Genomic DNA, 25157 nt, shown 5'->3' with positions numbered 1-25157 from the left:
GTAATTTCTGAATTTGCCCTTTCTGTTTTCTGTCTACCTAATCATTATTCTCAGTAAAGATAAATCCCATTTCTTTTCTTTTGAAATGAAAGTCACATGGTTTAGCTTACCTTTTATCTGATGCTAATTTGACGTTTTTATCAAGTTTTCTTTATAGAAAAAATAGACGGACTTAAGTCTTTTTATCAAGTTTTCTTTATAGAAAAAATAGACGGACTTAAGTCTTTTTATCAAGTATTCTTTTTAGAAAAAATAGACGGACTTAAGAGTTTTGGTCATAAGTACTGCTTGTTATTTTCATTGGATTTTTTTGTTTGTCTTGTCTCTTAGTCTCCCTAATAGCAGGTATCATTGGCCCTCAAATAAGTTATTGTTTTAAATGCATAGTGGTTGAAGCTTAAAGCGCTTTTTCAAATGGATACAAAATTATTTTCGATCTGTTATCTCTTCCTAAATGGATAAACCAAAAGTTTTCCATATCTTCCTCATTTGGTGAACAATTAAGTCAAGAACTTGGTTGAGAGTTGTCAGATCATTACTTAAACATTACCTGGAGATAGAACTTCAATTCCAATGGCTAAAGCTTTTCTACGCATCTCTATTCTTAGTGAAGTGTTAAACCTAGCTATTCTCTACCTTAGGAAAAGGCTGACCATTAAAAACCAGAATAACAGTTACATTCCTTTCTATCAAAAACATAAAACTAGAGTTTCTATCAAAAACATAAAATTATTTTTTAAGTACATGACTTACATTTAAAAAATGTCCAGATGGTGCCGTGAAAGGTGAGAAGAGTTTTTCAAAATCAAAAAATTAATCTAAGTTTTTTTCTTCTATGAACAGAAAGGTATCTTCAGGGACTGATTGTTTTCCAGCTTCAAAGGGTATCATTCTTGTACCTCTCCACAAAAGATCTCTGTGCGGTGTTCCGCCTTCAGTTTTTATTGAATGTGTGGTGTTGGTGGTGCTACGGCCGGACGTCAGAGAACCAAACTAAACAGCTGGCTTCACTGACGCCAGTGTTGGTGGTGTTTCAAAAAAGACTTGAGTTATATTTCCTTTGGCACGAAATGCCTGGGGTACCCTTTACCCACGGTTGCTCTTTGGCAACAGTTGAAACATTCGTGAGATTTGCTTCACAAATCTTCTTTTGCTGCCGTGAAAAAGTCATCCATTTCCTAACCATTGAGTTACATCTCTGTAATCAACACCATGACTTGGTGTTTCAAAGTTACAGTTTTTAGCACGTGCCTCCTGGTACAATCTCGATAGGTCAAAGTTAAATAAAAAATTTGTAGAGTTGGAACAATTATTAAATGCCATAATGTTCTAACCATACTATAGGGTTGATGAAGTCAAAATCATTCTTGAATTTTAGAACTAATGAGTAGACATCCCAATTTTATCTACATGTTGAACCCTAAGGATACTGGAATTACTACGAGAACATCTATTATGAGGACGGTGTTGATGGCAAACTCAAATTTGAACGAAAGTGTTGCAAATAAAACTGGGAAAACTGATAAATCTTCCTCAGCTGCAGCTATTTGTGCTATCATATACAAAAAATTTGCCTATGAATTTCCATCAATAGCAATTACCCTGGGCAGAGGCCATTCATTCGATAAACCGACATCTATTCGTCAATATTTCGAGCTACCGTTTCAAGATCATTCGAGATTAAGTTGTCAAAAATTAACCCTTTTCTTTTCTAATAAGTTTTACCTTTATTTGTTAAAATGAACGGACATTTAACTATGTTATCAATCCTAATGTTGTGCAATTTACCTCTCCTGAAGATGTTGGAAGATTTTGGATGTACTGATATGATCAGTGGCAACACGTCAGATTCCAGATCAACACTAACTTCAACGTGCACGTAGTTGTTATTTGCATGCTTCCCGTAATACAGGAAACTCACATATGCCTCTAAAACAACAAACAACGATGGAAATTTGATAAAATTTTGATGAATAGATTTTAAAAAAATTAAAGATGCTAACCCATCGACTTAGGTACACTCCATGATGCTCGAGTTGGGTGCTGTGTCCTGATGTTGACAACAAAGATGGTGTCCTTGAAGCATTTGGAAGATTCAACGTCACAATTTGAGAGAGCCAAACTGAACAGAGACAGAAATCACATGAAAATAAGCATCAAAAAGGTGCGCAGCTCTTAAAAAAGTTAGCTCTTACTTTCTCTGTCAAACAGAGAGTAAATCACCCATTTTTATTTTTACAAATTTAGAGGTGACAGACTAAATTGTGAATATTCAGCTTCATTTGCCTTCAATTTAATTGTGGCTTTTTTGCCCGCATTCATTATAATAGATTAAAATTGGCTCATGCCGATCAGTGGGGAACTTTTCATGAAACAAAAAGATTAATTTTTCAAACTGCCTGCAAATAGTGCGCAATTGAGAACGCAGTAACCGAAACAGGCAAGGCACTGACCGTAAAATTTTATAACCGTAACTTTCATACAATATAATACCGACTGCATGATTTAAAAGTACACTTTCATAGCTAGAAGTACAATTTCATATAAAATTTTTTAAAAACATCAGACGACAAATCTTCGTGAATAAATGTTTTCGGACAAATTTTTCAGAGAGAAAAACGGTGAGCATGTTGTACATTGCAATTATCATTCTCCCATTCTGAGCAAAAAAAAGTTTAAAAATAAGATGTAACTGACGCTTCGATTCTGTTGCCGTCATCCAATCCACATCCCTGAATGCCCTTCTCAGGTTGATGGACAGTGAGGGGACAGAAGCATGACACATTGGACCTGTTCCTCTTCCCCATCTGAAGAGGGTCTCCACTCTCACTGTCCACACTGCTGTCATACGCAACTATCTCCAACAAATTTTCTCCCTGAGTAAAAAATGGTATATTTTTCTTTTTGTTTAGTGAGATTAAATTATTTGCCCCAGCTTTTTGGAATCATATTATTTCCAAGCCCAAACACAACTGCAATTTTTCCTAAATTTTGTCTAAAATTTTTTCTATTTTTCCCGTTGATTAATATTTTAAATCTTTTAATTCTATTTGTCACATCAAAGCAAAAACTACTTACCTCGGCCAATATTGACTTTTATTAAAATCAAATGTATCTAGTTCGTCGTCAACACGGACTACAGCTGGCAGTCAACGTCAACACAAAGTGCGCTATGTAGTGAATGACTTATCAACCTGGACAACTCCGACAGAAGGCCAAAAAAATTTGACAAGCGCAGTCCCTGATTTGAGCACCAACAATTTGATCAGAAAAGATCTAGCTGATGGAATATAGACAGACAACAGCAAATTTGAATGCTGCCTGCAATATTCAATGGTATAATTAAAACTCAGGTGCACAAACAAAGTGAAAAGAAAAACATGAATCGCAGGGCAAAGATAAAGGGTAAATCAACGATGTCAATTTAAATAAAACACATATTAGGAAACATACTCGACAATTGGTCAAGATAAAAAAATTCAATAATTGCTCCGATCCACTTTAATCGGGGAGGAACTATATACTCAAAAGGTTTTTTTGTTCAGTTAATTTCGGCCGATCGATATTTTCATCGTAGAGGGTTGTGAGTGATATCATTAGAAAGCGCGTCCAACGTAGATTATAGAATTAAAAAGAATTTTTTGAATTGCGTTTTTTAACGGAATTATTAGGATTTATAGTTTTGTGGACACTTGACTGATTTCAGTTGTTTCTGTTCACATTTTCCGTATTTTACCGTAATTTTTTGTCTTGCTCAATGAATTATGATAAAATTGTATGAAAACGTGTTTTCGTTTATAGCTGCGAAGCTGTAAGCTGAGCGTAGTTATTTAGTTATTTTGCGGTAATCGTAGTTTTTTACAGTCTAAAGTATCTGGATTTAATTGAAGTTCTCTCTTTTTTCAAGATCTGATCACACTCTTTTAGGTCAGTGAAAACTAAATTAGAGTGGTGATTTTAATCAGGCTGCAGAATTAAGGGAGAGCGGGATAGCGAGGTTTGAAGCAAATTTTTTTTCAAAGATACTTCAAACTGGAGTGAGAAAGAGTTATTTGAATAAATTTTCGGTTTTTGAAAGCGAATTTTTGTTCAAGTAGGGCAATTTCACTTCTTTCTTCAACCATCTTTCTATTGAGTGATATTAATATGATGCATGTGTTTCAATTGTACCTATAAGCAAATGCTTAAATTATTAACGTTCAGCGAATAATGCTTTTTAATACTTCGACACTATTTGTTTTGTTATTTTTTCAAATCTGATCACTTACCATCGATAAATACAGGTCACATTTCTCGAAAGCACGTGAATGATGGTTTGAGTTGTTTGCTGGTTGCTTTCTTGACTTTGACACCATTTGTTCTCAAAAAAATTTTTCTCGATTTTTGAGGCTCTTGAGTATTTGTACTTCTGGTTGTCTTATAATTTGATTCTATCAAAGACAGGTCTAATAGGTTGCTAATAGGTTGCAAAGACAGGTCTAATAGGTTTTTTTTACATTGTTTGAATGGTTTCAGTTCAAAGCTAATGCTGCCTATGACTTCAACACTAATTCTTTTAAAGAAATATTACCAATTTTTTGAACTTATCGGGTTTCATTGTTCAATTTGTTGTCTAGTCTCCTAGTACCCTCAATTAGAAGTCTTATCTCTTGCTAAAGATGCCTCAATAATCCAAATTATTTGCTTCAGTTCATAGATAGTACTTTCAATTACATATACTGTTCGTTTTAGAAAAACTTTAGTGAAATGGTGCAATTTGCTAGTTTCTATAAAAATTATTGTCGTCTCGTCCCTTAATCTCATTAATAACATATTTCATCGGCTGCTTAAGATCAATAGGGGAGCCAAAAAGTCGCCAGAGTTCCGAGCGGTCATTATCGTGATTTTGATAACATTTTCAAAAAAAGTGAAATGAATTTTTTATCCTTGCACATTTTTTGTGGTGCTACTGCTTAGTCTCGAAAGCAACAACCTTTGTTCGCCTTGTTATATGGCGTAATGTTGGTGAATTCATTGCCTCTAATTTTTAGTTAATATGTTTACTGACTGAGATACCATTCATTTTCAAAATATTCAAGAGGATTTGTGAAAATTCTCTTCATTTGTATTTCTATTGTCTCTTTTCCAGGCATCAGATCTACTGAAATGTTTTTATAACTGCCGATGTCTCATGAGAGGTAGTGGTTAAGAGTTTTGGCTGGTATTAATGAGGTTTTTTTAGTTTGGCGCCCCTGGTTTTCAAAGATATTTTGCTTTTTGTAATTTTCCAAAGTTTTTGCTTCTGTTTTGTTTTGTCATTTCCTAACACAAGTTTCCTGTTTTGCAACGGTGAGAAATTCAAATGTTCTGAATCACTTCTTCCTCTCAAAAACAGTGTTTTGAATGCGTGACGTTAATTCTCCCTCTCTCGCGAAATTTCTTGGAACAATTGGACGATCAAATTTTGATCCTACATGACGTAACTCAATCAAAAAAATGACTTGCGCTTGAAAACTTTAGTCTAATTTGTTTTAGTTTAAGGACAAACCACATATGTGTAAAGTTCCCCGATGACAGTGTTTCTGATGGGTTTTCCGCAAGCTGCATTTCTAATTTATAATTTCAAAGTAAAAGGAGCATTGCCGAAGTGTTTCATCCCAACTTTTGGCTAACAATTAGTTTAAAATTTTTTAATAATATTCAGCCTTCTTTCATCAAAAATGCACCATTAGGCTCCTATAGCAACATTCATTTAAATCTGCCGGACGAACAAAGTTTAAGCTAACCAGTGCTGAGACAACCCTAAAGCATTCCGAAGAGGTTTAGTTTCACCTCCAATTCCTATGAGTGTTCTGGAAAAGAAAGCTGTCCGGCTCTTTCAAATATAACTCCTTTTGATTAATCGACCTTATTGTCAAAGAAAGTTTTTCGCAAACAGTTGGAATTATTATCATTTCTGAAGAATTAGCAGCAGTATTTAAGGCTAATTATACTCTAACCATGTGTTTTTAAAGTAAGACAAGGAGGCTCGGTAATGTGCGTTCGCACATCAAGTTCGACCCCGCTCAACCACATTTTTGGCATAAATGTCAACCAAATAAGAACAGATAGAAAACCCCAAAAATTCAAATATTTTTCAAGAATAAGTGTGTGAACAAAGGTCGCCTCAAAAGCAAATAAATCAGTGGAGCAAAAATGCCGCATTACATTGATGAGATCAGCCACTATCAAGAAAGCAAGTCAAGACGAACAACAAAATCAATCAACAAAAACAACAAACATTAATTACATCCAAATTTTTATGTCCATTTAAAAAAAACTTACAGAAGCTCAAAATAGCGTCGAATAAAACTGAAAGTAAACAAAATAACGTGTACTTTACTAGAAAAGATATGGTACCACTCTATAAAAAGGCTCGGTAACCTTTAGACAAAAAGGAACAAAAAAAACAGCAAAGATAAAAAAATTGCTTTATTTCTAAAAACAATTAATTTCAATATAAAGAAAACCATTAGATGGCAATTGGAAACATCCAATACGTTTATGATAACATACGTTTCTATAGCAGTGCCTTTAGACCTGAAAAGAACAACAAACAGAGACAACAAAAAAAAATTCAATTGAAACTTGCAAGAAAACGCTGTCGAAGCCTTACAGCCATATTTTGCCCCCAAAATATGTCCAATCGAGCCTTCCGCAAACGCCAAAATGCGGCATAAAGGGGTCTAATTAGTGAGAATAGGTAACAAGTAGAATAAAAAAATAAAAAGGGCAAATATAGATAACACTTTTGTTTTTTTTTGTTCGAAAACAATTATTTTCAAATTCATGAAAACCATTGACTACAAAATGGAATAATGAGAAAAGTTCGTCTATTTTTCCAAGAGAAGCGCTTGAGACGTGTTATTTTTCAGAATATGTTTGAAGTCTAGAAAAATGACCGACCTTAAATATAGACAAAAATAAAAAATTAGTTTACTTTTTGGGCGAAAAAGCCCTGTCGAAGCCAGTAAATTCAAAACGAATTCTTTAAAAAAAGAATAGATTTTGTTCACTTGCACCTATCTTCGACAACATGTCATAGTAGACTTGTAATTAACGCGACTAGGTATCACATAGCCAACAGGAACAACAAAAAACAACAAAGATAAAAAAAATGGCTTATATTCATTAAAAACATTTAATTCAAAGGAAAACCATTCGATGGTAACTGAAAAAATCCATTATGTATATGATCACATAAGCCTCTGTAGGAGTGCTTTAAGACCTGTCATTAAAGATTTTTTGGTTACAAAATGAAGACAAATGGAGACAACAAAAAAGTCAACTGAAACTTGCGAGAAAACGCTGTCGCAGCCGTAAAATCATTTTCGGCCCCAAAAAAATATTTAATTGAGCCTTCCTCAAATGCCAAAAATTTGTTATAGGCATTCTCATTAATGAGAAGAGGTAAAAAGTAGACCAAAAAGAAGAATAAGGGCAAACTTTATTGAAACTTTTTTTCTGAAAACAATTATTTTCAAAGTCTTGAAAGCCATTGCTACAAAATAAAAAAATTAAATAGATTCGTCTATTCGTCAAAAGGAAGCACATGAGACCTGTAAGAACTCAAAAAATGTCTTAAGTCGACAAAGGAACGTTAAATATAGAAGGAAAATAAAAATTAGTTTACTTTTTGTGCGAAAAACCCGTGTCAAAGCCAGTAAATTCATAACGAGTTCTTTAAAAAAAGATTAGATTTTGTAACCTGCACCTTCACTTGACAACAATTATGTTATGATGTTATATGTAACCTGTAAATAACAAGACTTGGAAACAAATAAACAAAAAATGCAAAGTTAAACAACGTTAAAAAGAGTTGTTTTTATTTTTGAAAACAATTGTTTTCAAAGTCATGAAAGCCATCAGCTATCTACTCAAATCAGAATACAGGCTCATTTATTCCATCATAAAATGCCAATAAGTACTGTCATTATCCAGCTAATTTCATAGACTAAAAAGACAAAGTAAAAACGACAGTTAGAGACAATTGTAAAAAAAAATCAATTAAATTCTTCGGGAAAGGGATGTCGAAGCCATTGAAACCATAATCTATGCCTTTCGGGACTTTTTTATGCTCAATTGTGCCTGATTTTTAGAGCCAATAACTTAATTTGTGAACTGTCAATAATGTGACCAAAAGAGAAAAAAAATGTGATGAAGTGGCCAATACATAAAAACCAAAAAAATTGCAATCTAGTAGTATCAAAGCCAAAAAACAGTAACTTAACGCATAGTAAAGCAAAAAAAAATTTATCTCAACAGAGGAAGAAGAAGCATTCTTTCTTTGCTGACACTAAAAACACATTTTAATTAAAATAAAACATTTTTAATTTCAAAACGACCAAAATCTTGTGAGCACAGAAAAAAGATACAATAAATTGGAACGCTATTGCTGTTCGTCCATTTAGAACACTCAATTGTTTCGAATGCTTTAGATCTATATAATTTGTTAGTTAAAAGATTAAAAATAAATGCTGCGTTTTTGATAACCATAGAGTAAAGTTAGCGAAAAACGGCAAAATTTTGATTCTAGACTACTCTCAATGGAATTGGAAGTAAGACTAGCTACCTTTGTAGTTTAAAAAGATTGTTTTTGCAGTTTTGGGCTGTGTACTTCCGGCAAATTTAATCAAAATGGACTAAAGAAGCTTATTTCGGACAATTTTTTGATGAAAAAGGCTGAATTTAGAAATACGTAGCCAAAATTTTAGCCAGAAAAATTAAATCAAAATAGTCAACAATACTTTTTTGTCTCTAAAAACAAAACAAACAGTACAATTGTTAACAATTTTCACAATTATTAGCAAAATTTACGAAATTTTAGGCAAAATTCCGGAAAATGTGAATAAAAAAAGGAAATTAGTCTATTATTCACAAAACTTCAAAACTCGATAACTCCCTTTAAAATACGAAACTCAAAAAAAAATCTTGTTAATTTCATATTCTACTCTGGAGGGGAATTTTAATGATACCACTCACAGCTCTGTATGATATATCGATCGGTCAAAACTGACTTAACAAAAGAAACACATTTGAGTATATATTTCCTCCCCCTCAAGAGGCTCGGAACAAAAAATATTCGAAACCTTGTGGGAGCTGTAAAAAGGAGGTAAATTGAACAAATATCAATTTTTCAATTATAAGCACCTGATTTTCACGACTTCAACACTATTTGCCTAATATGGTTTTTGAATATTAATTCTTATTTATTATTTGTTACTTTGTATTTATATGACTTAGTATCACTGGTGACAGTTTTCATTGGCATCCTATGGAGCTATAAGTTACCCTATCTAAGGTTTTAAGTTGAAAGCTTATTATACTTGCCTTTTCGAAAAATTTGCTTTAAAAAACAGTTGATATTTGAGCCTTTACCAGATTTTTTTCCTTTTCTGCTTTCTTTTCTTCGTTTACGGTCAGATGAAAGTAGCTTTGTCTCAGCTGACGTGTTGCATTTGTTTTCGATTGATTTTAGTAGTCACTGGGTTTTTATGTTAAGAAATGACATCTTGGACCTAAGTTTTCCACTTTTTCCCATTTAATCTCTTTTTTGAAATAATTACATTAATGGCAGGTCATCAAAATGGCGTTTAAAGAAGGTGCAATTGAGCATATGTAACGCTCTCAATGAACATATTATCGTTTTTATCGATTTCGGTAAAGTTTTTTATAAAACTTAATTGATGTTTTCATTTTTTCATTTAATTGGCGTTGTTTTGTAGTTGTAAAGTATAATCTGGACAGTCACAAGCTTCAATTGCTTCCTACTGAGTATGAATGAACCTCTTTAAGGATTGCAGTTATGAAATGACATTTTGAGTTTTGCCTCTTCTTAATTTTATTTCCGTCACTTTGTAGCTTTGCCTCATTTGTGACAGGTTGCTTTTCTGGTATAAAACATCTACTGGCTTTCACAACATTTTTATGTGATTTTGGAATAGTTGACCAAAATGGAGTTTAATTTTCAGTGTCTTCTCACAATAGCATACTGAAGACAAGTCCCACCGGCATTTAACAAAGATCCATTTAAACATATGTAAAATTTCATCAGTTAAAAGCTTAGGAATTTATTGGGTAGGACACTGATTTTTAGCACATTTTTTAATGTGTTAGTATTTTTCGTTCTTTTTTAGTCGTAAGACATATTCTGGATAACGGAAGGTCTCAAGGTCTATGGAGTTATTACAGAAACTATTTAATAATTCCAGATGATAATTTTGCCCTTTTTAGTCTTCTTTGTTTACTTGCTACATAGTCTCTTTTTGCCTATCTGTTTTATTGAAGTTAATTTGGTTAATTTAGGTTTTATGTGATACTATTTTGAATTTGTTACGTGTTTTTTTAAATAGACATTGAACTTTGGTCATAATTAATGTTTCCTTTGTCGCGCAGTCTCTTCCATGGCATATATCATAGGCCCTTTTAAGCGGCATTGTTTAATTTGTTTAATGATTTGACTTTAGGCGACTTTTATTCACATACATCACTTAGTTTCGACAAAAAAAAAATTTTGAAAGTTTTCTATGTCTTCTTCGTTTGGAAGACTATTAAATCAAAATGTGGATGAGCGAAGTCGGAAGATTATGTGCAAACGCGCATTACCGAGACTGAGCTCCTTGTTCCGATTTTGAATATAAGAAAATATGACCCAACATATGAAGCTGAATTAATCAATTGGGTTGACAAGGAGGGTTAATGTGGTGATCCTGAAAAGCTGGTCTTAATTATTGAGAAAACTAACATTTTGAAGGCCGCTATTAAAACTCTGGTCGCTGACGAGTGGATCATCATTTGAAATGTCGAGCACCTTAATCTTCAGCACACTGCTCTTGCCACTGATCTCGTGACCCTCCCCATTGCAAAATGTCTTCATTCTCAGCAAGCACAGAACCCTGTAGTCACCAGTTTGTCTATAAACAAAAAAAAACAATTATCCTCTGTCGAAAACTCAATGCGACCTAAATTATCCTCTGGCTGTAAATGCGACCTAAATGTGGATGCTACAACCAGAAATCTAACAGATTAATTTTGTAAACATCTTTACAACAAAACCTTTGTGATCGAGTTGAGATCTAAAACTTATTTGTATTAAATTCAAAAAATATATAATTCAACTTAATAGCTTGTTTATTATTGTATATCGCGCCTGGCATGTTCGTGATAATTGTCTCCATTTGCCACAAATGCTATCGTATATAAAATGCTATTCTACATCCTGGACCAAATTTGTGATCGCACATTATGAACTGAACTTGAGCCACTTCAAATAACAGCACGGTTAGAAATGAAATCCCAGACAGCAGCTCAGAACCTATGTATTAAGATCTACGTATAGCACTTAAATTTAGCTCTTAAACTCCACGAACTTAAGGTCATTATTCATACGAAGCTATCCTGCGGATTTCTTGTTTCAAGGGGCTCACTTAGTAAAATCGCCGAGCGAGGGTTACAGAAAAAAATATAGTGACACACATTAAAACATTAAACTCCTACTCTGGATTTATTTACCCTGCTGCGTAACTTTTTATGGAACAGCGTAAAAATTTATGATCCTTAATTGGCAGTTATTAGCAAACGTAACCTGCAGAAGGCTGTCAAGATTCCATCGATGTTTGTTTTCAAGTTATTAACTTCAGGTAAAGACAAAACTCAAGTGTGAGCCCCGATAAAAATGAGTTTCTGGGAGCTTACTGTGGACAGAACGAGAAGACATTTTCAGAAGTGGTAACATTGAAATTGACTGTCTTTGATTCCACAATCCACGAGTAGGACAGTTTCCCAGTAGGTAGTGAAACTTCTTCATCACGATACACACTCAGTGATCTGCAGTCATTCACTTGCATTGACGTAGACACACTCCTTATCTAAATATTACGCAAAAAGCCTTATGACGACTCAATTAATGTCACGTGTGACTACAAAAAAATACATTTTTTTTCTGACATACCAAGGTTCTGTATCGAATTGAATGAAACCCTTGGTCTATTTCTGAACTTGAAACAGAGAATTGTCGTGTATTGTCACGCCCCTATTTCGTCCCTCATAGTTACGTGATGATATTCCTTTAAATATCCATAATTAAGTGCTTTATATTAATTAATATTCAGTTAGTTTCAAGGCCATATATAGCCGGTACTTCCATCTAGGCCTGTAACCTCTAATTTGTTTATGTTTACGAAAAACAACCGCAGAGTGACAGTTTAATAGCAAACATATCAAGTGCCTAAAAGCCTCAATATTTACTTTTTTGAGTTTCTTGATGATAAATTCACATAATCAGTAAATAACTTTATGAGAGATTATGTACTTGGTGAAGTAATTATTCTGATAAAGTACGTGCTAATACGGAACTTGTATATGTACTTAACAAACATCAAGAGACGTACAAAAGCCGGAAATTGCCCAACTTGAAAAACAGTAAATATTTGCGAAGGACCAATACAACTCGAGGCACAACCCTGCGGAACCCACTATCAGCAGAACACCGGAGAACCAGCCTGACAATCAGTTGCTTAACATCTTACAAAACTTGATAAAACTTGAGAAACTTCTTGCTAAAGTTATTAAATAATTATTGCTAAAATAATTAAAGATTGAACTGGAATTTTCTCTAAAAACTCTAAGTTTGAGTCAACTTCATTAGAGATGAAACCGGAATTAACAAAACTCTAAAATACAAGGCAAACTAGTGGATATATCACGCATCTGAACCGCTCAATAAAAAGCTATTACTAGCTAATTTTATTAAAAATATATTTGCTAAAAATCGCACTGTGAAACATCAAAATAAGTCCTTGTAAAATGACAGTTATTCTAACTATTTGCTTCGAATATTTACCTCAATAACATCATAGAATCAACCTTTAAAAATCAGTGCGTAACACGTATTAATAGCCAAATTCCTTAAACAATGCTTCAAAAAGCTGCTGCACTTTTAGTTAGGATCCCTTCCGCTAGCGCCTCATCCCCTTCAGTAAATCAGGCACTCCCCATTTTTTTATGTTTAAACATTATGAATGCTTTTGTGTTAATACGTATAGATCTCAAAAATATTAAATACAGATCTCAAAAATTGTTACATATATGGTTGTCGATTTATTAAACCATGAACGATATTATGAAAATAAAAAACGTTTTCAGAAGGGGGCAAAACAATAGTTTTTGGGTGGTACCTAAATTTCGGCTACATAGGACTGGGGGGTCCCACTTTTATTACTTTTTTAAACTAATTGGGCGATTAATAGAAGTCATTTCAGAAATGGGCCAATGCTCCCATTCAATTCTGTTCCGAACCCTGGTATTTCAGAAAAGAAATTATTTGAATTCGCACGAGACATTAATTGAGATTTTCACCCTCGTTATGAAGTAATTCTCTCCATGATACGAGGATGCATGCGAAGCTATTAATCGCCGATTTGCTCCACTATGCTCCACTATTTGGTTATGCTTCTATTTTCAGAAAAGAAACATTATACTTTACACCTGGTGGCGGTCAAGTAAGCCGATAGGCAAGCAAGCCAAATTTTGAAAATGAGGTCAAGTAAGCAAAAAATTTTTGGGATACCCGAATTTTAAAATGGCCCTGGCGGGCTGGTGGGCACGCTTCGCCGCGATAACCGGCCCGCGGTTTCTGGATTACATCCCACAGTGGATGAGAGGCATGACCGTGGACGACGATCCAGTGAGGCCCGTACCCAATGGATGTCTAAAAATTGACGTATTTTTGTTTCTTTAGTGCATTGGAACACCTTATGCAGAATAATACTATGCGAAGTGTTGATTGTAATGGTTAACAATGTATTATTTCTGATAGATTACATAACTTTCGGCTTGCTTTTATGTCGGCTCACTTTTACTTCGGCTCACTTTGCGTTCACCTTTACACCTATTAGCTTAATCAATATAATTGGCTTGTCTAGAAAGCAGATGCTTCAGATTTCAATATATGATAATCACAATTAAAAGATCAATTAGTCATGTAGATAGGGTGTAAAATATAGATGATCATTTTTACTCATGTTGTATCTCGAACTCGAAGTGCTTTAAAAAATTACACGATTTTAACTAAAATCTGACGTGAAATATTTACTTACATGGATATCACTGATGATATCAGTGACTTCTACGACGCCCAAATGGTGAACTTGAGTCCATGCAAGGTTTCTTGAAATTATTGTCAAGTTGTGCCTACAAAACAAAAATGAAGCATAGTGACTTTTGTTAAAAACAAAGAAGCTCGAACATTTTGGTTTTAGTACAGCCAAGTCCAACCTCTATCGATTATAATTTGAACGCTATATCCATTAAAGATTTACAAAAAAATTCAGGCAAAAAAGAGTAATACACGCATGAGGAAGCTTTGAATATTTTAAATGGGAAGATTTTAGGGCTGTTTCAGGAGACATAAGCGACCACAAAAATATTTATGTTGCAGAAATTTTGTTCAGTTTTAAAATTAAAATTAGGACTCTCGTGTACGTTCGGACATCACAGTTGTTCAAGTTTCAAAGAATCCAAATAAAAATTCCAGTAGTCAACACGAAAAAGTCGTTTTTCTAGAGTGTTATTTACTTCTAAAAGTGTTATTTACTGTTTGAATTTTATTTTGTGGCTGCGAGAATTCGGCTCACCAAATTTGTTTATCGAAGAGGTAGTTTTTCTTAAAAAACGAACAAGTATTCAACAACTTTAAAACATGGTGTCTCAAGATAGTCACTCAATCCAATACGAATCCATCAAACACACAATAAAAAATCGATATACTAGAACGTGTGCCACGCATGCCACTCGCAAGAGCGTCTACTTTTATATAACGACAATGTGAGAAAAATAGGAAAATCGTGGCCTGGGGTGTAATTGGAACTACAACGGAAGATTGCTCTTCTTTTCTGCCCCCACTCCCTGTCATGTATACCCAACCCCCTGCTTGCAACCCCCAAAACTAATCTCCCTCTTGGTAAACAAAACTACTTTAATTTGTTCACGGTAACTGGTCGGCATTAATGGTTATACAGGATAGATTTCTGCTATCGATTGGAAAAGAATATAATGACAATCGGATGAAAGATAAGCACCAAAATGATAAAACTAGACATTAATATTTGTGTGCTTACATTATATGCCAAAAGTAATGACCGTATATGCATTAATTTGAAAACTTCGCTGTATCACTATATTGTGAACGTCCTAATTGTATTTGTGAGTGCATGAACGAGTATGACAAAAAATTCGATAGTTCAAGTTAAACTTCTCAATCTGCATGTCTTCGTCTAGGTTGAGCAAATTTCTTTGCGGTAATATTTCATTAGCAAAACATTGCTTGCAGTTTCTTTATACACACACCTATGTTGTTCTAGCCAGCTTTTCAATTGGCCAATCAGTTGCCTCATGACATTTTGTGGCATAACTGAACGTAATCTAGATGTCGAACATTCGCGCACCTTTTACTTAACCATGATTCTCATTCCACCGATTGCCGCCCCGACCAGTAATCTCATTCCCCCGAACCCGACCCGGATTCTTATTGCAACCGACCCGAAATTCATGACGCATTCACGCATGTGAAGGTGTGAGCTGGTCGCCATTTTTAGAACGAGCATCTTGATCTCTTATCGAAGTTTTCGATAACTAATTTCTACTCTGTTTTAATATGTACATGCTGATTATAGAAAAGGCTGACGTGCACTCTGTCTAGAGTCGGCGTAGTCCGCAGCAAAGTTTGCCCAGAGACATGGCTGCCGGACGAAAGCTATGGCCAGAAGTCAAGCAGTCGGATATAGTTCTGAACAGTGGGACTCGAGTTTTTCAACTTCATTTGCAATGAATCATTCATGTTTACGATGCAATTTAACTTAGACAGTGCTGAAATACACTGTGGGTCAACACCGGGCAACTTGGTCACCTTATTAGTCTGCATATTTCCATATGTTTGATAACACCTTCATTCGAAATTTGAAATCGTTATCAATAATAATGATGGTCCTGATTTGAAAATTACTTCATTGGTTTGATTCATAACCTCTTAATTAAAATATCAAAAAAGAATTCTTTTAGACTAACCCAAACTATGAAAAGATTCAATCACAAATATCTACGACGTTATAAAAATGAAATCTTACAACCAGAGTTATATTAACGTAACACAGTATGATCAGATCGAAAATTTGATTTCATATCTAGACTGCAGACATTCGCATCAACAATAGGCCGCTCAACAGTTTTAAACATATAGGAGAACACATCTCCTATATCTCCTAAAACAGATTACACAGTAAATCTGTTTTCGAATCTCCATTATCAAAAAGCATCCAAACAATATCAAAAATGCTAGCTTAAGTGACGGTGACAAGCATCGGATTCGAAACAACGCATTCGAGGATACTGCGAAGATATCCCTGGGTTAGGAAGGGAATCTTTACTTGACGTCTGGAGTCAGTTTTCTTGGATCTGTTCACGGTGGATCTAAGGAAAAGTTTGACACCAGAAACAGGCAAAAAAGAACGAACTTTTCTCAACGTCAAACGACATATTGGGTACCAAATGTAAGACCAACCAAAATTAATTGACAATAAACTTACATGTCCCTGGGCAGTAATTCACTCTTTAAAAATTCACAGTTAAAAAGCAAAGCTCAAAAAAACTTTTACTTCTTCCTCGGCCTTTCTTCGCTGATAGTTGCACGCCTCATCCCGATTGACCCCTGAGTAACAGACCGAAAACCACCTCTGACACGCTTAGATTCGATCTTTGCGAACATAGACAAAAGACACATGAACTGCTTTTCGAAGGCAAAGGTGATAACTGAATGAAGCCACTCGTATGAAAAATAGAGGTTGTTTTTCCAGGACTTTTGTTCACCAAAAACCAATGTGTTATTAATAATTAGCAATTGCCGGATTAAGTCTGCTGAAAGTTCTTTGCCGATCTTTCAGCTTCTCAAGCTGCCTTAATCGTGGCTATGAAAAATCAGAATTGAAAACCCTGGCCGTTAAGAAACGATCGAGAAGTTCGGCCTGTCTTCTTAGTCAGAGCAATATTTCACAAACTGTGATCTGACTCATCGTTTGAAATAACGGATCGCGAAGAGGCATCAAACAAACTTAAGCGAGAGGGAAGCTTGTAATCAATTTGACAATCGTAATCAGATTTCAACCGACAATAAACAACAATGATGTAACGAGGAAAACTTTACACCACACAATGTGTTTCCGCGGTTTTAGATCTGTTCGGATTTTATGTTTTTGCAGTAAACTTTTGTGAACTGTATTATCAGCTATATTGTAGATTACCGTTGCATTGCAAATTCAGATCATGACTTTTAGCTAATCTTAGTTTTGCAACATAAAATTGGACCGGTTTGTTGCCTTTAGTTCTTTGTACTCATAAAGCAAAAACCAGAAGCTTGCGGTTGTAACAACTGAATTAAAGTTCAAGCAGTTTGTAGACACAGAACACAGTAACAAACAAATGGCTGCTCAAGAATAAATTTTATTGCAAGACACAGTAGCAATTTACTGTTCAAAAACTATGCTTCAATACGCAATGTATGTCAAAATAAGGAAGACAAAATAAAAGAGCTTCGACTGATTTGTTAGTTTTTCAAGCTCTATTGGAGCTTGCGCTGACCAATAACACCTTCCACGCATGGTAGATAGGATAAGCAAACATTTGTGATGTCAAGCAAAAAGAGATCGGTGTCAATGCTGTAAGTCTTTATCATCTGAACTCACTGGAGTCAATCGCCTTTCGCTCAATTTCTGTTCAACAAAACAAATCGTAGATGAAAGAGCATCCTCAGAGACCGATCATTTCTTCAACACTATATACATTGCTTTCTTGCGATTTTTGACCAACCACTTCCATATTCCTCCGAAGTGCGAAATTCGTGTAGGTTAAACTTCTTCATACCTTCTTTATTCCATAGTGCAAAATGCTCTGCAAACTCTCGTTCAGCCAAAACAAAGTTTATCTCGATGTCGCTGACAATTGTTCTCGGCTCGCTTCTTCGTGCAAAAAATCACACAGTTGCATTGAGACAACTAATTGTCTTCAACTTAGATAATACCTCTATATCTACCACCCTTACAGTCAGACACGTAAACAGAAAGCACCATCGCTTTTCGTACCTTCAGCAATCTTTACAGTGATCTGTCTTTTCTGCGGGCAACGCGCTTGCTCTTGATTTAAATTAGAGCATTTCGTATGCCCACGAACCACATCTTTTACTGAACATTGTTTCTAAAATAAACAGTGCCTTAATGTCGATTGTTCTTGTGCTGATCTTGCAAGGATAACTCAACTGCGTAATGTTTCCAATGCAACAATATTGGAAGCTTTGTATTGAAGTCCAAATGGCTATTGCCTATTCTGCCGTTGGCGCGATTAAGTCCTGCTTAATCGAGGAAGGGGGCGAACTGTAGGATTATGCCACTTTTTAGAATTTCCTCAGCTATGAGGCACTTCAGTAAACTGTTCCTGCTGTAGTAACTTGAAGATAACTGCCTTTGCATTTTGTTCTCAAACTCTTACTTTATGTGGTGCAGATCTGTGTTTATTCAATGCTCGCTGTAGTTGTGCGTATACCACCGTATTCACTTACATTTTGAAGTTACTGAATAGTTCGCTATGAATAACAATTTTCCTTTCTGATTGTGTCATGAAGATCGAATCAGGTGTATTCTCTTCAAGAGAGGCTGACTGGGTTCATCTGTTCTGGCGTTTCATTTTCTGGTCACGTCAACCAGGCTCAACCAGTGGGTGGGCCACTGGCTTCTCCTGAGTTTCTCCGTTTTAATTGCTCAGGTGCCAATATTTGCTGTTTTGTTAATACCACTCAGGTATTTCCACAGTGAAACATCTAATGCAACCAGTATCCCAGCCATCGATTGTACGGTGCGTCATAAATTTCATTCGATTGGCAACAAACATTTGTTTTTTACTGTGTATACGCTTCAGTACTGTAGTTGAGTGTGAACAATAACTACAAACAATTATCTTTATTTCATGTCCCTTGACCATATGTTTCAATGGGATTGCCATGACCGCCGCCAAGCGTGGCTTCCAAAATTGTCATCACTACCACTTTGCAATAATAAATGCTAAGTCGGCTAGGTAATCCTTGGAAAGAGAACGCATATAAGTCACTGCAAGCATTGTCTTCGGACGCGTCAGCAAATACTTAAATCCACTTGGTTCCTCGATCGGTCAAATACTAAAGATACTATTGACAGAATCTATCTGCATACTTGGAGACCTTCACCAGCAACTGTCCATTGTAGTCCAAGCACAGAGAGATCTTTGAATTGGGTTCAACATTGACCTGCTTCGTGTTCCTGGCCAACCTCAAGACTTCGGAGAGTGCCTCGAAAACCGCATTCATTCTTGTTGCTTATTCAATTGTTCAACTCGAATCCATCTTGAAAGAGCAAAGATTTTAAGTTGATAAAAGATTTTGAATTCCTTTTCTAATGATTCAACCGACTTGATCAAATTGGCCTCGTAGAAGTTGTTTTGCCTTCCCTTCGCTAAGATATGAGACTTTTCCTCACTATCGAGTTCACTCGTTTGAGAGCATAATTGGAACAATTTGTTGAACTCTTAGTTTCGAACACACGAAGCTGATATTCGCATATTATAACAAGTTCGTTACTTCTTGGACGCCAAAGAAAACCCCAAGCAACTGCTTTTCCTTTTGAGAATTTCACCTGCAGAACCATCGATTCGATATTGGCTCTCAGGGCTATTGGTCCTTCAAAAAATCCTTATATCATTCACATCAACTCATGTAGATCAGATCCAGTTAGTAGCTTGTCGTTTGAGCATACTAGATTGTATTTCGACGCAGCGTTGAAAACTCTTTGTTAGTTCATTCGGTGTGTTTACAAATCCTTTCTTCACATCAGTATCTATCGGTTGTTTATACGAACTCCTCGGGTTTGCGCCCCTTTGGAATCATCGCTCCAAAGAGTAAAGCTGACCTGAAACAAGTCCGAGCTGTAGTTGTTCGGCAGGTTTAGCTCTGGTTCCTTCCACAGAATTCCCACTTCTTAACGCTCACACGTAAATTTTGTCGTACTCTTTAGTATATATCGTGCCTCAGTTCCGACTTGGACTGACGGACGACATTGAGTTTGGGGATACAACTCACAGAATCTTCATCTGCATACGTGAGGAATATCATCAGTAACTGTGATTTGTAGTCGAAGAACTCAGAGCCCTCTGTATTGGGTTCAAAAACAACCCGCTTCGTGTTGCTGAAAAACCGCAAGACTTTCGGGATTGCCCCGGAAACCATAATCTTGTTGCTTAGCCAGTTCTTCAGCTCGAATCTATGTTTAGAGCGGAAAGGTTTATATGAAGGAAGACTGCGACTGCTTGATCTAGTGTTTCAACCGATTTGATGAAATTGGCCTCGTAGTAGTTGCTTTAATTCCATTCGCTACGATATAAGACTTTCCCTCACAATCGAGTTCACTCGCTTGAAAGCATAGTTGGCACAACTTGTTGAACTCTAAGCATCAAATATATGACGCTGATATTCGCATATTTTAACAGGTTCGTTCCTTATTGGACGTCATAGAAAACCCCAAGAAACTGCTTTCCTGTTCGGGAACTTGCACTTGCAGAAACGCCGATTATATAACGGCTCCCAGGGGTATTGATCTTTCAAGAAATCTTAATATCGTTCCAATCAACCCATGTAGAATAGGTCCCCTTAAAAGCTTGTCGTTTGGGCATACTTCGTTCTATTTTGATGCAGCATTGCAAACACTTTGCGAACTTGTTCAGTATCTTTACGAATCCCTTTTACACTTGTGTATCTTTCGGTTGCTTATACAAACTGTTCAGGTTCGGATCCCTTTGGAATCCTCGCTAAATTCGCTATCGTTGCTCCAAAGATCAAAGCTGACCTGGCCCAGTAGTTGTTTGGCACGTTTCGCTCTCATTCAGTACACAGAATTCCCAAATCGTACCGTTCAGCCATAAATTCTTTCATAATCATTAGTATTTTTCGTGGCTCAGTTTCGCCTTGCACTGACCGACACGTTTCCCTTTCCCAGCTTTTTGGGACTTTCTCAGCTTCTTTCACATCATCGATGAAGGCCAAAAGTGTGGTCGCCGAGCTCTACCAATTTATCCCATTTCGAAAGCTGGAAAATCATCAGAAAAAAGCGTCAAAACATCTTAAAAAACACAGCGCACCAGTACAATCCAAGTTCTTTGGATTGTAAAAAACCGAGAGCACCGCAAAATAGCTCAGCTCAACTTACAGCTATTAAAAAAACTTATCCACGGATTTTCACCAGATTAGCAATCCCTCATAGTTCTAAAGGAACTTTTCTAAAATCACTTGGGATTTTTTCCTTTTGTGCGTCAGTACGGTACGCACTCCAGTTACAGACTACGAGCTATTACATAGTAAATCATTAGGTAAAAATATGGTATTTTGTCTGGGGGTGCAAATAAGCACCCAATAAGCTTTGGGGCACAATCGGAAAAGATCCCAAATGCAATGAACTGTATTTAAAAAACGATGTGAAAGGGGCTTTGTTGTTGTTGTTTTGAGGATTTTCAGTTATCGCTGAGAGGTGACACATTAATATTTTGTCCAATTCTCTGTGCACGTTCCGCAGCCGTTCATACTTTCATTAACAAACTTCCACATTTTCTTTAACACACGTTTTTTCAATCCCTTCGGGTTGAGAAACTCTAAATTTTTGTTCAATCGATTAGCTTTCTTGCATGTCTTGAAAACGATTTCGCCTTTTCAGTTTTTGTTTCTCGTATATTAAACAGTTTTTTGCTTCTTCCAGGAAGATCGTTTATTCCTGGGAAGACGATGTGTTCGCTTTTGTCATCCTTAAGTTTAGCAAGTGTCAGGATATCATTCAACTGGATATACATCGGAAGAGGTAAGACATTCAGTATCATGAGTTGGTTGATATATCGTTCATGGCAGGAACCCAAGATCCAAGTTACGGCTTTCTTTTGAAATTTTTCCAGTTTTACCATATCTGTTCTTCTGATCTGCCCACGATTAAGACCATACATTAGGACTGGTAACACCAGCGATTTGTACAAACCGAGTTTAGTGAATGGTTTTACTTCCTTCTCAACAGTTCTTCGTAGACTACATAACACTTTGTTCGCCTTGATCAGCCTGTTTTCAATATGACATGACCAGTTCAAGTTCCCACATGCCATTACATCCAAGTCTTTCACTTCTGTTTGTTGTTTCAATTTTTTGTCACATATTTGGTATGCTTTATCCTTTCCTCTGAAGATTAGATTCGTACATTTGTCTAGGGCCAAGGCCATTTTATTTTCTGCAACCCATCTTTAGATCGAATTCAAATCCTCCTGTACTTCTTCACGCTTTTGCCTACACAACGGATTTTTAAATCGTCAGCAAAGATGTAAGGCTCGCTGAACTTCAGTACATATGGTAAGTCGTTTATGAAAATGCAAAAGAGTAGTGGTCCCAGCAGGGATCCTTGTGGTACACCAATCGTTACTTCTAGTTCGTCCGATTTGAAATTTTCCACCCTTACGTTCGACTCAATGAAATCACTCTTTTTCAGATTGTAGCAGAGTCTCCAATTGCTGCATGTCTCAAAGAAAGCAGGTCCTAAGATTTCATTTTCTTGTAAGAATTATTGGATCTATTCTGTTTCGACCCCCCCCAGCTTAGTGTGCTTATATATTTTACGCCCCTGCTATACAACAACATACAAATTGTAACTGGGGGCGTAAAAACACTGGGGGGGGGGGGGGCAGAACAGATCCGAATTAGTCTTAACTTACCTTCCAAGATCTGAAAAGTTGAGTTGAATTTCTTCCGTGAGACTGTGGTATTTAACAGATCCATTGAACATAAGATAGTGGTTAATGGGACCACCGTGATACTCTTCCCTGTATTGGGCCAAAATTGAGGCAGGATTGCAGATGTAGACGAGTGAGCCAAAGTCACTTATCCACACAACTGTAGCAAAAAGCAAAATCATGGCAGAGAAAATGGGATCTATTGGTTTCTCTCGAGCCCCCACCCCCAGATCAGTGTTTCACTCCAACTCAGGGGGCGTCTAATTTTTACACCCTCAGGCGCGTGTGCCAATTTTACATAGTATTGAGCTATATAACAACACATAAATTTTAATAGGGGCATAAAGAACACTGTGGCCGAAACAGAATAGATCCACAAACTACGACGCAAAATTATTATAATAAAATCAAAATCAAGGTAAATTTTTGAGAAGGAATTTTCTTTACCCTTAGCTGGACGCCTCGTATATTTTACTTTTAAAAGCTACCCCTTATAAACTGATATACACATCGTATTGAAACAGATCCACGCTCCAAATTACTCAATCTATTCTCGCAGGATCAGTTCAAGCTCCCTCAAATTGTCGAGCTTGTAAAATTGTCGAGGTTGTAAAAACATAACAATAGGTAATTGAGAAAAGAACTTACGGTTAGGCAGTTTGTAATCGACTAGCATTGTGAAATTTTGTGATTCAGTGAGGGAATAAAGACCAGTTTTTAAACGACCATTGAAGTTCACAAACACAGGATGCCAAATCACTCGCAGAACGTAGATTCCGGGATCTGGACTCAAAACCTCCACCATAGGAACTAAATATAAAAATTCGAAAATTTCATCAAATTATAACTTATCGCCAACCAATAGAGCTAGCCTCGTGCAATTGAACGTAACTCTCTTCATAGTCCCCCTCAAAAATTTGACCTACTTTTTGTTTCGCTCTGCAAGTACAAGTTAGTCGAATTCTGAGTTTCATTTACAATTCTCCACGTGTAAGGCGGTCGGCTCCCTGTTGTAAACTCCTTTCTCTTTGTTAGATCGATTCTGGACCACTGTTTTGGCGTTACTTTAATACTAAAGCAGGAGGCAAAATCAATTAAAAAAACGACGTATATAAGAAGGCGTAGGAACATTTCTTCGCCAACTTTACAAAATGCACATATTAAATCATTATTGAAAATGAAGGATAGTTTTTGACCGGATCAAATGAATCTGACCTCTGACCTTCATGAATTACGGTTTTCGATCGAAACGAAAAATTTATTCATCTAATCTGGGAAATTTTCCAATAATGTTCTTGGCTGTTGAGTAAAAAATATCAGTTTCGCAATCCTAAGGTTTTTGTCCAAGAGCAAAGTGAAATATTTTCATAATCATCGAAGAAAGAGAGATAAACTCTCTTTTCAAAAGTAAATAAAATGTCCAAATATTCGATTGATATTAAAATTTGTGTTTTTAAACCACGACAGCATTTATAATTATAGTTCCAAAATCACTTGTATGAAGACGTTTTTCTGGGCATTCTGAGCGCAAAACCATGCAATAGACGTATATTTGCCCTATTTTATGCCAACGGGTTACATCGGAGGTTGTTACAATCAAGATGAGCCAAGTACATGCCTCTGCAAGCTCTGCAACAATCCGATCTTCGGTAAAATTCACCGGTTCACCTGCAAGGCCATGCAACCTGGAAATGAACGAGAAAATGTACTACGTCTCTTACATAGCTCTATAGATCCCTCTCTTATCTATTCATGCATGCTTTGTGATATAAATATCCTTACACGTGCGTTTATTAATGTTCAATCGCTTAATTCTGATTTAAGATATGTTCTTTTAGTACTGTCTATATAAAAAGACGTAATTTCTATTTCGTTCAATTTCTCTTTCTCTCTCTCTCTCATTAATTAATTAATTAGTGTGAGAGAAAAAAAATTCGATATTCCTATCTGTTTCCTAGCGCACTCAACATTATAACATCTTTTAGATTAACAAACGGAAAAGATCCAATAATTAAATCGAAAATTTTTGGCTGGTGTTTTCTTTCTACAATTCCTAGCTCTGCTATCGTTGAATCTGTTCAATTTCTCTGATCATAACCGTTGGTTTATAGTTCTAACAGTTTGGTGTACCATTTTTTGAAGCAATTCCTAGCTAATTTGTCTTTTTGTAACTAACTTACCATCTTTCTACTGCTCTAATATGCTTAAGATTTCTTAAGATAGATGTCTTAATCCTAGATGCAAATTATTCTGCGCTCTGTGTGTGTGTTTTTTTGTGTTGAGATCATTTGTTACAGCTTTTTTAATATACAATT

The 25157-nt window shown here is 35.8% G+C and overlaps 1 protein-coding gene across 1 annotated transcript; it reads right to left on the bottom strand.

The window, feature by feature from the left end:
• Positions 1-1671: 1671 nt before the first annotated feature.
• On the bottom strand, positions 1672-24002 carry LOC142348274 (uncharacterized). The gene is made up of 9 exons (XM_075399570.1): positions 23769-24002; positions 23491-23652; positions 22825-23002; positions 14115-14208; positions 11713-11885; positions 10763-10931; positions 2698-2876; positions 2004-2122; positions 1672-1929 (listed from the first exon to the last, which is right to left on the bottom strand). Exons 1-9 carry the CDS (start codon positions 23971-23973, stop codon positions 1712-1714), a joined length of 1497 nt encoding a protein of 498 aa, XP_075255685.1. The 5' UTR covers positions 23974-24002; the 3' UTR covers positions 1672-1711.
• Between the last annotated feature and the right edge of the window lie 1155 nt (positions 24003-25157).

Source organism: Convolutriloba macropyga, chromosome 10 (assembly GCF_964194025.1).
Source record: "Convolutriloba macropyga chromosome 10, txConMacr16.3, whole genome shotgun sequence".
Lineage (NCBI taxonomy): Eukaryota > Metazoa > Xenacoelomorpha > Acoela > Convolutidae > Convolutriloba > Convolutriloba macropyga.
The sequence above is the reverse complement of the archived record's forward strand: the minus strand, read 5'-3'. Positions and strand labels throughout refer to the sequence as shown.